We start from the raw sequence: 14282 nt of genomic DNA on the forward strand, positions 1-14282 counted from the left end.
TAAAACGCAAAATAATGAAAGTGTATTCATATTGTCAGAGTTTTAAACTGACAAATGATCTGAAAGCTTGCGAGAGTAAAGGTATTGGCGTCGATGAATGACCTTAGAAATATTTTAAAACCCAATACAATGAAAGTGTATTCATAATATTGTCAGTTTTAAATTGACAAATTACCTGAAAGTGTGAGTGAGAAAGTATGGGTATTGATGATCTAAGAATGCCTTGCTTGGCCACGGCAAGCATTTGACTTCCAGGCCGCGGAAATCTAAGCAAATCATCTGGCAGCTCATTTCGATTTCACATCTTTTTTTACTTTCTTGTAGTTTTTTTATGGGGATCTTCTATTTTTCAATGATGACTCCTTGAGTCCTCCACATTTTCTTGTACTTGGTATGTATATACATATAATAACAATTATATATGACATAATAATTGTAATTTTATCAATAGTTTTCCAAATCACCTAAGAGGTATTATGGTTAATACGCTTTTTTTTTTAAAATGGTTTAAAAATTTAGTAAAAACGCTTATATGCAAAACCGTTAATTTGCGGCGTAATCTAGTTTTTTTATCTCTTTATATTTTGGATTCTAGGGCGGAGTTTTTGTACGGGAGGCCCCCTTAGAATAAGTCGCGACGCAATTTCGTTCTCACTGCAATTTTGTATAGGAAATTTTTCCTTTGCGGTGTGTGTACCGCGGAATTCCCCCCGCGAGTAACGTTCGACTAATAAAAGCCTTTTGAAACGTGCGCAGATTAAAGTTTTATTTTACCTTTTCGACCTCCCCTGAGTCTCGCTCTCCTCTACAGTACGGATGCGTGGACTTGCCACTGGCGCCCGAGTTTCTTTAACTAAACAATCGTCCGTGGAAATTGTGCACCGAGCGTGTCGAATACAGCTTTCCCTGGCTGTCCACGCTTAAACCGTCACAAAGTCCACAATATTTTAACCGTTTTGCAAAAACTGTTTCCGTTTATTTTCTTTATGGATAAACTTCCAAAAAGTAACCTATTTATTTCCTTTATGGAGAAAGTTCCAAAAATATGTGTGTAAGACGTGGTTCTTGTTTTTGGCATAAGAAGAATCATACAGTGGGTGTAGAATGTATTCGTACACCGATCAATTTCCCAAAAAACTTTTGTGTGAAATTGTAGTTCCTTAACTACTTTTTTTATAATCAATGATATTTTACATATTCTCGGAACTCTCTAAGATAGACATAGTCCAAACAACATTTACTAGTTAATATAATTTGTGAAATTAACAAAAAAAATGCGAAAAGTAGGTAAAAGTATAGAAGCAATAAATATTTGTACGATTCTTATGACGAACCATTTACAGTAAAGTTTGTAACGTAAACACATTAGTTTATTGGTCCGTACGAATTAAAAAACATCAAATTTCCAGTAAAGTACTTTTAAAAATGGCTCTAATAGAGGAATTGCAGAAGATCCCTCTTCGAATATCTAATAATTTAGTTAATTTAATGCTTAAAAAAATTACAATACATAATTATAAAATCAAAAGAAAATTCCACGAAGGAAGTATTATATATTTATAAATTAATGTAAATCTTTTTTTTTTGTTAATGAAGTTTTAAAAATGAAACAGTTGTGCGAATACTTATTGCTTCAATATTTCTATCGATTAATTGTTTTTTTCTTGTTAATTTCGCAACTTACATAAATAGCTATTTCTTTTTGTAATCAATCGATTTCAGCGATATCCGAGAATATGTAGAATGTCATTGTTTATAAAAAATAAGTTAATAAATTACAATTTTACATAGTTTTTTTGGAAATTGATCGGTGTACGAATACTCTCTACACCCACCGTATGTCTCTGAATACGTGGTACCAGTTTTTGGTTCGAAGTATTCCGTACTACGTCTTCTAGACAGTGATGGGCAAAACCCTAGGTTTCGAATAAATCTGAAGTTTGCCGATATGTTTGTCTTGTTTCCTCTTTTGAACATTTTACAAAGAAGGAAACGAGACAAACACATCGGCAAACATCAGGTTTATTCGAAGCCTAGGGTTTTGCCCATCTCTGCGTTTAGACGATGTTATAGGCTAAGGAATTAATTGCGATAGAAGAAGTGTGTACCCTTTTTCGTCTTCCTTTGATGCAGGCAGGAAGAAAATAAACCATAGACATTTCTTTTACTAACCGATTTCGAAAAAGGAGGAGGTTACTCAATTCGACATGTATATTTTTTTTGTATGGGAATAAGTTTCCAACCTTTTTCAAGCAAAGTTAATATTTATTTAAACAATTAAGTTTTAAATGATATTATGCGAAATATGCACCATTGGAAGCGACAACTTTTCTCCATCTTGCAGGCAGCATACGAATTCCTAAGAGAAAAAAATCAGGTTCTTTCGATTCGATCCATTCATCATCTCCCCTACTTCACGTGAAATAAAATCACGTGGTATTAAAAGGGTTATTAACGTCCGCAAATGGTGTTACAGAGTTCAATGCGCCAGTTATGCAATATGTAAAGTGCCAGTTATATTTGCGTCGACTTGTCGCATAATAATTAATCTTCTGCGAGCATAACGCGACCTGACCTTCCACAATCCAACTTAAATTGCAAGACCATAGTTAAGAGATGACTTTTCAGAGCTTGTAAATTTTATGTTTTAGGGAAAATGCACGTGGGCAGGGACTGCTGGGCGACGAGTCACTTTGCAGGATACTCCACTCAGGTCACTGTCAGAAATTGAGAGGAAGGTCCTCTGCAAGGTAGCCGTAGCGAAACTTCAGGCCCTCAATCTAGGTGTTCACATCAGGCCACCGAGTGGTAAGTCTTTTCACAACTTTATCACATTTTTAAATAAAGGAGGGTGTTAAGAAATGCTCATTTTTGGCATCGCCTGGAAATTTAAAAATTCATGCAGGATCTTTTAGTGTCCCCCAAGGAACAAAAAATGTTCGTATCACTTTCCCGAGAAACGATGAGAAAGTTGTAAAAAATACGTTCAAAGTATGAATGTGATGATAACAGAACTTACGTACTTAGAACTTACTTATATATTTACTTATATATTTACTTATTTACTTATAACTTACGTACGCGGAAAATATGAATATAAAGCGAGCACAATTCCAACGTATGGAAGTTACAGAATTAGAGTTTTTCCCCAGATTAACTTACAACGATCTATGGTTATACGCATGTGGAGCATACCGAATGAAGCAAGCATCTGGTTATTACACCGGCCATGTAAATGACAGCCAAGATTTTGAATTTCAAGTCGCAGTACCATTATACAATATTGATTTTAAAAAAATACCAGATTGATGTGGAACCGATTAACGCCATTTTACTTCAAACGAAACTGCATTCACGACATTCAAATAGTTTAAAATACTTTGTATATGTACTAATTGATAAAAGTAAAACCGCACTGGAAGCTATACTTGCACACTCATGTGGATGCAAAGTCGGAGTACGCGTTGTTGGTTGCTGTTCCCATGTAGCCATGATTATACAGTATGGTACTTTGGATTTGCTCGATTTCAAGCTTCAATTCATCTGCCTGCTGAGTTCCTTAATACTCATTTCGAAGACGGTTCGATATCCGAAGAAGAAGACGACGAAATGTAAAATATACATAAGTTCCGTTATCATCACATTCATACTTTGAACGTATTTTTGACAACTTCCCCATCGTTTCTCGAGAAAGTGACACCGACATTTTTTGTTCCTTGGGAGACACTCTAAAAGATCCTGCATGAATTTTTCATTTCCAGATGATGCCAAAAATGGGCATTTCTTAACACCCTCCTTTAACACTCATCCGATTATTGTCATTTCAACCTACTCATGGTCAAGCTTATATATATTGACAATACATAAATTAATAACCCCTAGCAGGCTATTATTTGCGATAATTATTATTTATTATGGAAGAACCATTACATTTATTTATATATAATATATTAATTAAGTAAATTTTGTTCATATTAACTTAATTAATTAAATTGTAATGTGAGTTTTGAAAGCGATTGTCATAGAAATGTCAGTTTGTGATAGTCTGGCAAAATTACTATGTAATTTTAGTTTTCATGAATTATTGAAGATAATTATACGTATTGAAGATAATTGATCCGTTTTTATTAATACACAAGAGCAAATAAACATCGTTCTTATCAGTAAAAAAAGTTAACATACTTCGCGAACACGCAAGAGTTGGAGTGATTGAAAATCTAACTAATTAACTAAACTAACTGATCGCGAACCACCACCTGCTGTACCATACTTAATGATTTTCCGCGACAGGACATTTTTTTTCTCAGAAAATCCCTGAGTAGGTTTGGGGCATTCTTTTTCGCGGGGCTTGAAGGTGGAAATACTGGTTACTGCTAGTATACATATATATATACTTTCTGTATGAAAATAACGTCTGAGTAGGTTGGGATAGTATTTGATGGAGGTGGCGATATTGAATAATGTTAATGTATATGATGTCTACATTAGATATGATGATAGCAATAATTGAATGGCGTAAGTTTTGTCTCATCGACAGAAAGTCAAATCAAGTTTGGTTATTTTGAATGTAAGTAATTTTTCATTTTGCGCCGACTACGAAAAGGTTATTTAACATAATTTAATATAAATGAAATAGAAATTTAATATATTATTGAATATCATTTAATATAAATGAATTAGGAATTATTCCATACTTTTTAGTGCAATTTTAATATTTTTTGGAAGTCGGTTATAATTTTTTTCCAAAAATTATTTTATTTCACTCTTTTTAGTGGCAAGCTATAACCAATTGGTTTCATGCAATAACAATAGTTATGAGCAATATACAGGATGACCCAAAGACGTTGGAGGTCCTTGAAAGTGGTGGTTCGGGGGTTCGAGGATTCGTTAAGGAGATATTCCAGAAACAGAAACTCGCGCTCTGATTGGTTGGGGGTTTCTATCAATATCTCCTTAACGAAGCCTCGAACAATATTTTCGCTATGAAAATCACCTCCCGAAACACCCCATTCAAGGACATCCAACATTTTTGGAGCACCCTACATAGTTGCAAATGGGATTATCAGAAATACATGTGCAACTAAATGTGAAAGGAATGATTGCGTTTGGTCAATTCCTTGTTGAGTTACACTAGAGCATAGCAATTGTGCACCAACAATTGCTTTAAAAGTTAAAAAATTCAAAAATTTTTCCAAATGGGAACAGCAAATGGGAATCAGCTGTCATTATATGTAGAAGGTTTCATCTCGATCGATAAATTTCTCGCCGAGTTACATAAAAAAATAGGAATTTTGCAATAACAATAGTTATAAACAATAAGAAAAATCATTTTTGCAAAGTGATCAACTCGAAATCTGTCCGGCTGCAAAATGTAAAGGGTTTCATCGATTTCATCGAATTCAGGCCGACTATACGTGAAATAGTACAATTTTGCGATAAAAAGTGCAATAAAGTGGTAAAAAATGGAAGAAGGTTAAATATCTTTTTAAGCTTTTAATAGGCAACGAAGCCCTACCAAAGTGGAGGACTCAAGAAGTTATCATTGAAAAATAAAAGATCCCCATAAAAAAACTACAAAGAAGTAGAAAAGTATATGAAATCGAAATGAACTGTCAGTACATGGAGGTGCTTTCCAGCACAGTGCAATGGCGACACTGGGTAACACAATAGGTGCTTTCCATCTATGCGCAGCTAAAATGCTGTGTTCAACAGTGCGAACGTTCAGATCCTAATGACAATTCATGTAAACTGACTGCTCCGCACTTTGGCAGTGAAATGAAGAAGCTAAATAGTGGATCAACCACAAACTGAAACTGTTTAGACATTTGCCTAGATGTCCGTGGCCTGGAAGTCAAATGCTTGGCGTGGCTAGGCAAGGTCAAGGTTTCAATGAATAAGAATTATTTTAAAATGTAAAATAATGAAAATGTACTCATATTGTCAGCGTTTTAAACTGACAAATTATCTGAAAGCCTGTGAGAGGAGAGGTATCTGAGTCAATGAGTATCCTTAAAAATATTTTAAAACACAATAAAATGAAAATGTACTCATATTGTCAAAGTTTTAAATTGACAAATTATGTGAAAGTCTGCTAGAGAGAAAGTATGGGTATTGATGATCTGAGAATGCTTAGCCTGACCACGCCAAGCATTTGACTTCCAGGCACGGACATCTAGGCAAATGTCTTAACAGTCTCAGTTTGTGGTTGATACACTATTTAGCTTCTTCATTTCACCGTCAAAGTGCGGAGCAGTCAGTTTACATGAGTTGTCATTAGGGTCTGAACGTCTGCACTGTTGAACACAGCATTTTAGCTGCGCATAGATGGAAAGCACCGAATTTGATATTATGTTACACAGTGTCACACCTTGCACTTTACTGGAAAGGACCTTCATGTACTGGCTGCTCATTTCGATTTCACATCTTTTTCTACTTTCTTGAATTTATTCAAGAATCATTTATTTTTCCATGATTACTCTTTAAGTCCTCCACTTTTTCATGTACTTGGCGTAATTTTTTACTTTTTTGAAGTTTTTTATCGGATCTCACTTCTTTTTACAAATCATTTATTATATAGAATCTATTTTAAATTTATAAAAATAAATGTGATATTCCTGTAAACTCTACATAAGAAGTCTAAATTATTATTTGTTTTTTTAATTGGATAGAGTAAAATAAAGGGAGAGGGTATAACAAAAGCGAATATATATACATACATTGTAACGCGTCGCTCCTGCACGGAACCCGTAACGACGTCACCCCTGGGGGGGAAACCCCGTATACGCTCGAAGGTAGACGCGGTGCAGAGTGTCTTGTCAGGTAGCGCCGAAGAACCATAAAACTTGTACTCTCCATGGTCCGTGCTCGCCTACAAAAAGGACAACGTTTTTGCAGTCAAGGGAGTCTGAGAGTAAGACAGACCAAGGCTAGTGAACCAGCTAGTCACGAAGAGCACAGCGGACAAAACTGACTCTTTACCCTACTCGGCAAAACCAGCAGTCTCCGGCCCGATAAGGAGAACTCTGTAGGAAGAGCCTATGTACGAGTGTGGCACAGCCGACAACGCTGACCACCCAAACTCTGCACGGTTAAACCTGGAGTAGCCACCCTTGCGAGCCTACCTCTGAACCGTCGCGTTTTTTAACCGCTGCCTAGCAAGGCGCTCCGTCCGCGGATTCGGCGTCTCAAGTCCTGCCGTGAACCGACAAACAACCCCGCCGACAATCTCGGGCGTTACAATATATATATATATATTTCATATAATTTATTAATTATAAATACTTATTCGTTCAATTTATAAATAATTATATATACCTGCAATTTTTTTTTGCTGCAAGAAATTTTAATGTTAATGATGAAATGAGAACATGATTCCATTTTTATAAGCTCTACATAAAAAGTCTAAATCGAAAACACTTTAGTGGTATGGATCTATTCTGTATGAATGAAAGTACCTGACAATTCAGATTTTTACAACTTACCTTGTAATGAAAATGGATAGACATTTTACAACGGTTGCTGCAATTTGTTAACGAATAACCTCCAAGTCGGTGATTCCCTTCATTTGTATAAGCTCTGCATAAAAAGTCGAAATTCAAAACACTTTAATGGTATGGATCTATATTAAAAACAGTTTTCTGTATGAATAAAGGTATCTGGTAATTCAGATTTTGACAACTTACATTGTAGTCAAGATCGATCAACACTTTACAACACTGGCTGCAATTTGTTATTAAACCCTACATAAAAAGTATAAATTGAAAACATCTTGCTGATATAAATATAATTAATAATACAATAGTGTAAAAACTTTTGACACTTGGCAGGTTATGAATGATGACATCTGTTTCGACTCTCGACGCTCGATGGCAACGAGCCATGCCGAACCGAATGATTCCGAGAGTCGACGAACGACACTCGGCTTTTGCTTAGCTCCTTTTGGCTAAGGGTTGACGACGGGAAAATCATTCGAAAAATACCGTTTCTGACAGATTCATGACATGATATTACGATATCTCAGTTGTACGTAGACCGATTTTATTGATTTTGGTTTTATTCGAAAGCTTATATGCGGTTTACATTAGAAAAATGCCTTTAAATTTAGAAAATATTGCAGGCGTGTTGCGATATTCATGAAAGAAATGTCAGGTTAAGTTGGAATGGGCCATCTCTCCTGTAAAAGATACGTGGTAGCTCCAACGCCAGGTATATATACACGGTGACGGATAATTTTCCATGTACTTGGTGCCGAGACGCTACCGCGTCTCTAGATTCTCGTTCTCGGTTTAAACAATTATTGTTAATAATTAATGTAACTATTGACAGAAATGAATAGTTAGTTGGTGCATTCAATAGATATTAAAATATAGAAAAATTTCTCACGATTACTTATTTAAATTTTATTCTCAACTTTTCATGTCGGAAATATTACATTCTCGAAAAATATTGACGTATTAATTTGAAACTTTAAAATGCATTAAACATGTACATCTCCGAATTAATTGAATATTTACAATGCACATAGTAACATTCAGTTTTCGATTAACTATTAATAACAACCGTTCTTCACAATAAGTATTCATCTAACAAAGCAATCGTGAGAAACTTTTCTATATCATTATATCTGTTATAATTTTTTTTATCATACAATTTGTTAATTTAAAAAATATATATTGATAAATATGATTTATCAACTTTACTTGGATATAGAGGAATTACTTTTGGATTCGGGTTTCCGAGACACTGGTTAATAAGTTATTAAGAATCACACAATTCTTTGGCTATTACCAATTTTTATCAATTTAAAATTATTATTTTATTATTTATTTAATGATTGCGTTCACCACAATAAAAAAGGAATTCGAATTTATGTATACTATAAAAATGACATATAGTCGTTACAGGGAAGTACATGGGCAAGTGAATTGCTGCTCTACAACCAAAATATAAATTTATCGCTATTTTACACCGTTCGAGTTGTACAAATGCGTAGAAATGAGACTTTTTCAAATTTTAAATGGACGAAAGTATTTTTTCCGCGTCTTCGTGGCGCCATGTAGTAATAGAAGGAAATCAGAGGAACCGTGTGAATTTTCGAAGGTCGACATTCTTCGAGGAAGTCAGTATCTTATTCACCACGTCGAGGATGAAACCTCACCTCGACTGTCTCTCAGATGATTGACGTGTTTATGAGCATAAGGATCCATTCGCTTTGCCCTGTATCTCCAACGTGGCAGTATCCTCTTTCGTAAAGAATCTTGTGTTCGTTCTCTTTCGCGCCATTAAGTACATACTCTTTAACGAAGCTCTTATTCCGGGTCCACACTGCGCGAATACTGGTTCGCGTACATCGTTCGTGAATGTTTTCGTCGTAGTGTGGATGGGAAATAGCAGAGTTCGCTAACAAATGACCCTCCTACTAGGCGTAAAGTCGTAAAAGTAGCCCCGCTGGGTTAGGCGAAAACTGTGTTCGCGAACCAAATTCAGCGATCCACGAGGTGGTGGATCCAGCGAACACGTTCGGGAAAAACATCGCCTTTTTCCTCGTTCTTGTCCCTTTTCAAACTCTCGGAGCTTGGGCATTGCTATTCTTTCCAACTGTGGGGCTGGTCTTTATGACCACCCGCAGGTAGGTACATACTCCAAAGGGATAATATGCGTGACCGAAGTTAACATTATTTTCTTATTACTCATCCAAGTTTGTATATTTTTTGTTGTATCTTGATGAAAGTATATGCAATATATTGGCGAGATTTTCCTGATAAAAATGGCACCAAACACAATCCAATTCAGACAACTTTAAGTTTCGTTTACAATATGCAATATTTTTATAATATTAATACTTGATTTTGTGAGCCAGTAACCGATTAGAAAGTCTCTTCGAAAATAGGAAACAGATTGTAAAATTCTTGCCAGGAGATAATTAGGGCCTATGAAAAAACTAGGTAACTTTTGTAGCTATGTGAACCTGATACCCGACTTTTCAAAAATTCATTTTTTTTATGGAAAATAATAGCATTTCGTTTGTACTTGATTGTACCATCAATAGTTTCGTTTGTACCTTCATCAATTGATAAATAAAAAAAATAAAAGAAATGACAAGCACCCGACATTGAGATTTTTGAAATCTGTTTTTTCCCTATTCTTTAGAATCGTTTGTACCCGTTTGTATCGCTTTTCGTTTCGTTTGTACCTCAATAGTTTATGATTTATAAGCAATTGTTTATACGCGTAAGGGGAGAGTTCGTCACTCATCAATTCTGGGTATTTCTGAAGAACTCATTTTGAAGTGGAAACGTAAGGGAATGAGACCGCATTGTTTTCAAAATTAAAGTTACAGGCACGGAGGAAGAACAGATTAAAAAAATTTTGAAAATTAATTTACTCCTTTCTTACGCGTACAACAATTGACTGTAAAATATAAACTAGTGAAGTATAAACGAAGTGAAAAAACAGATTTCAAAAATCTCAATGTCGGATCCTGGGTGATTTTTTTTTTACTGTTTTTTATTTATTAATTGATGAAGGTACAAACGAAACTATTAATGGTTCAATCAAGTACAAACGAAATGCTACTATTTTCCATAAACAAATGAATTTTTGAAAAGTCGGGTATCAGATTCACATAGCAAACTTTTTTAAGACGTGAGCTGACAAGGGACGTAAAATGGTATTTTAAAAAATATTAATAGGCAAGCATACTGTTTTAAAATGGTCAACGAACATTTCTTGAACAATAGTATGTATAATATATATAGGCTGTAACAAAATCTATTACTTATTATAAGCGAAACTCAAAATTGTCTGAATTGCGTCGTGTTTGATATCATTTTTATCAAAAAAATCTCGCCAATATATTGCATATATTTTCATCGAGATACAACAAAAACAGCATAAAAAGTTGGATGAATATTAAGGAATTAATATTAACTACGGTCACGCATATTATCCCTTTGGAGTATCTGCCGGCGGGTGGTCGTAAACGGTCGTTTGCTTTCGAGCATTTCCAACTATGGAGGGAATGCGGATCGCCCGAATCCACAAAATAACATTAGTTTCACATGAGTACGAACATCGTAGATGTTCGCCGGCATGTTAGCGACAGTAAGAACACCCTTGCGAATGTTTTTAGGGTATGTTCTTGTTTCGTGTTCGCGCAGTGTGAACCCGGGGTTAGGATTCTTTAGAAGGTTTTTATTATCGAATTTAAGGACGTTCCTTTTTCATAATCATGGACTAACAAAATGTCCAGTATACAGGGTGCGACGTTTAAAACAGGTCACCTGAACAATGTCTTTACTTTTAGCGATAGAAAATAAGTGTCGTAAAAGAGGTACTAGATTTCAAGGGACATGTAACGTGGTGTAAATAACTTTTTTAACGATGAATGCGTAGAGAAGATATAAAGGTCGACACTGTTTCTTTTTTAAATAGAATTATATAGTTTTTTATACACATTTTGATAGAGCATTTCAAGAGAAATGCAATGGATTACTGTATAGAATCCATTTTTCATCTCTAACAACAATTTATCGAAGAAAAGATTTTACTCAACCCGAACAAAAATACACCACAGATAATTACCTGTTGAATTTTGGATTCAATTGAAAGTTGATAGACATTTGGATTTCTTCTTTTTACATTTTGTTCAGTCATTTCAAACATTGTATGACGGACCATACAGTTTTAAGTTATGTGGTTAATTCCTGCTTGCTTCAATTTTAGGCAACAACAAATCCCTACGAAATTTTTAAAGGTATTTTAGATTTTATACCGTCGAACAGATTCAAAAAGCACTGAAACTGCATTAATGCCATTAGTGACATTGCTATTATTTCGAAACTCATAAAACATTAAATGTTTAATATAGAACTTGTCCACACCTCCTACCGGGATGTCAAATTTGTATTCAAAATTTAACAATACGCACATTAAATATCAATATATTTAACTGGAATATAGCTTATGTTATAATTAGTTAGATTAGTGCCAGTACATGACAATGTTTTTTTCAATTTGAAAAGATTACTCCTAATATACAGGGTGTCTATATATAAGTTCGGACATACGCAGGGTGTCCATTCTACAACAAATTTTCAACAAAAAATTACTCTTAGACATTTTCTTTGTGTCGCCTTATTCTCGAGTATTTTCACTTTTAATTTTTGTTCTGTGTTTTTGACTTCACGCTCTTTACACGACCATAACTCCACCAAATTACAGTGTAAACTTTAAACTAAGTATACCATTCGAAAGAGAGTTGAATTTCCCATCTCCATGATGCAAAATCAAAATTTATTACGTAGGTTTAACAAGTGAAAAATTAGGTCAAACTTTACATTGTGACAATGTCAAAAAATTTGACTTTTTCTGTATTCGTCTTTCGGTTTTAAATACATAGTTGTTTGGCAGGCACTCCTCGGGAAAAACTTCCTCGAAGTCTCAGCTTTTGAACGGTATTGTAAAAAAAAATTGTACGTTGGTATTTTATGGAGAAAATGACGTTTGAATGCAGAAAAGCGGACGTTTTTAGGTGAAAATCGACATTTTTCAACAAAAATCGACTTGTCACTTTAAAATTAGCTTGACATCGGGTTTGATGTATTTTTTGGTGACACTCCCGAGTCTCCCCAATTAGGAAAGAATTCAAAAACAATTATTATTCACCTCTCACTCAGGCTCTACACGCGGCTGGGAGAGGTTTGAGGTGTAAAGAAACCAGTTTTTTTTCTTAATTTTTCTTAATTAATCTAATATTACACTTTAATTGCATTATCAATGTAATTACTTTAGTTAATTCTGCGTATTTTGTTTTTTTTTTGCTCCCATTGAAATCTTTAATTATAGTACAGAGTCAGAAATATTCGTAAAAAATAGTATTATACAGGGTGTTTTTTGTAAGTGATTATAGCAGGCTATCTCGAAAGATGTAGTTATTAAAAATCTGTTCCTACAAAAGTTGTTTGGTAGGACAGGCTACATAACGTAGTAATAATCGTTTTCTCATGGGTGGAGTAATAGAGAAGATCTAGAGGCCAATTTCATGTTTTAATTGATTTTAATTGATTTTAATTGATTTAATTGATTGTTATCGATGGTTCAAAATTCGTAAGCTGCGCGTAAAATGCGTATACTGGATGTTCTGGTCTATACGTTTCGCAATCTCACACGTAAAATTTTTTTACCGCAGTGCATTGCGGTCGTTGACGTTATCCAACAATCAAGAAGGGATTGTGTTTCATTGAGTTCCATTTTCTCGTGTGCGTTCTGCGTTTCTTTGTTCCACTTCCGTATCCAAGCGGAAGTGAATCAATGAGACCACAATAGAGACAGAGAGCACAAAGATTTCTTATTCGAAACGCGTCTTCTTGTGTATATGAGCACATACGAATCAAAAGCTTCCAATTGCGTGAATAATCGAAGTCATAGCACATTGGCCAGTCTTTTCCGAAGTAGACGGCATGACCACTAAGAGGGGTGGGGGGTGGGGGGGGGGGGTGTAATCTTAGAATCCAAAGGCGGGATAACAAAAGTTTTGTAACGTAGACAAATGTGAAAATCAGGTAGCATTATGAGCAATTAACCTTATTGAAATATTCAACGTTTTTACTCTCATTTATAGATTCTTTTCAGCAATAAATACTATTATCGAATAATTGTAAAGAAAAACGGATTATAAATCTGATGAATACAATTTTGCAAACATTTGATTTCGCTAAATATCATCTTTAAATATTTGGTATTCAATGAGCATACAATTTAGTATATGAAAATCAATAAATCTGGTTTAATCTTGAATTAGTTGAATTAAACACAACAACAATTTTTCGTCTATCTACATATTTTGGGCTTAGAAATCTTCTCGTTTTTTAGGATCCACTTTTTACAAATTGAAGAATGGTAATTTTGAAGTCTCAAACAGTCTATTCATTATCTAAGTGCTTATTCTTTATGTTACAATTAAATTTAATATGTTAATAAACAAAAAAGATGTGATAATTTTGTTTAAGCAAACCTTGATTGAAAGCAAATAAGATAACATAATCATGAATCATAAAAACGAAACATAAATTATGTACAATTGTACACATACATAATTAACCCTTTCGGTGCGAGCGCTCATTCCGCCGTGACACTCCCGTTGTACGAGATACAGCGCAGCAAAATATGCATGTAATTATATAAGTAACACATATAATGTTATTAGATGGATGGCAGATTAATCAGCTCTGTGACCTTGGCACCCGACTTTTCAAAAATTAATTTTTTTTTATAGAAAATGA

At 34.4% G+C, this 14282-nt stretch overlaps 1 protein-coding gene across 2 annotated transcripts in view; it reads left to right on the top strand.

Annotated features, from left to right (window-relative positions):
• LOC128881169 (uncharacterized) overlaps positions 1–14282 on the top strand; it is a 90074-nt gene that overhangs the window by 21252 nt on the left and 54540 nt on the right. For both annotated transcript variants that reach the window (XR_008458007.1, XM_054131954.1), the window contains exon 2: positions 2652–2808. Coding sequence is in view for 1 of the 2 variants with exons in the window: in XM_054131954.1 (XP_053987929.1) it covers positions 2652–2808 (157 nt within the window). In the remaining variant the exon portion in view is untranslated. The remainder of the gene's footprint in view (positions 1–2651; positions 2809–14282) is intronic.

This window comes from Hylaeus volcanicus, chromosome 1, assembly GCF_026283585.1.
Source record: "Hylaeus volcanicus isolate JK05 chromosome 1, UHH_iyHylVolc1.0_haploid, whole genome shotgun sequence".
NCBI lineage: Eukaryota > Metazoa > Arthropoda > Insecta > Hymenoptera > Colletidae > Hylaeus > Hylaeus volcanicus.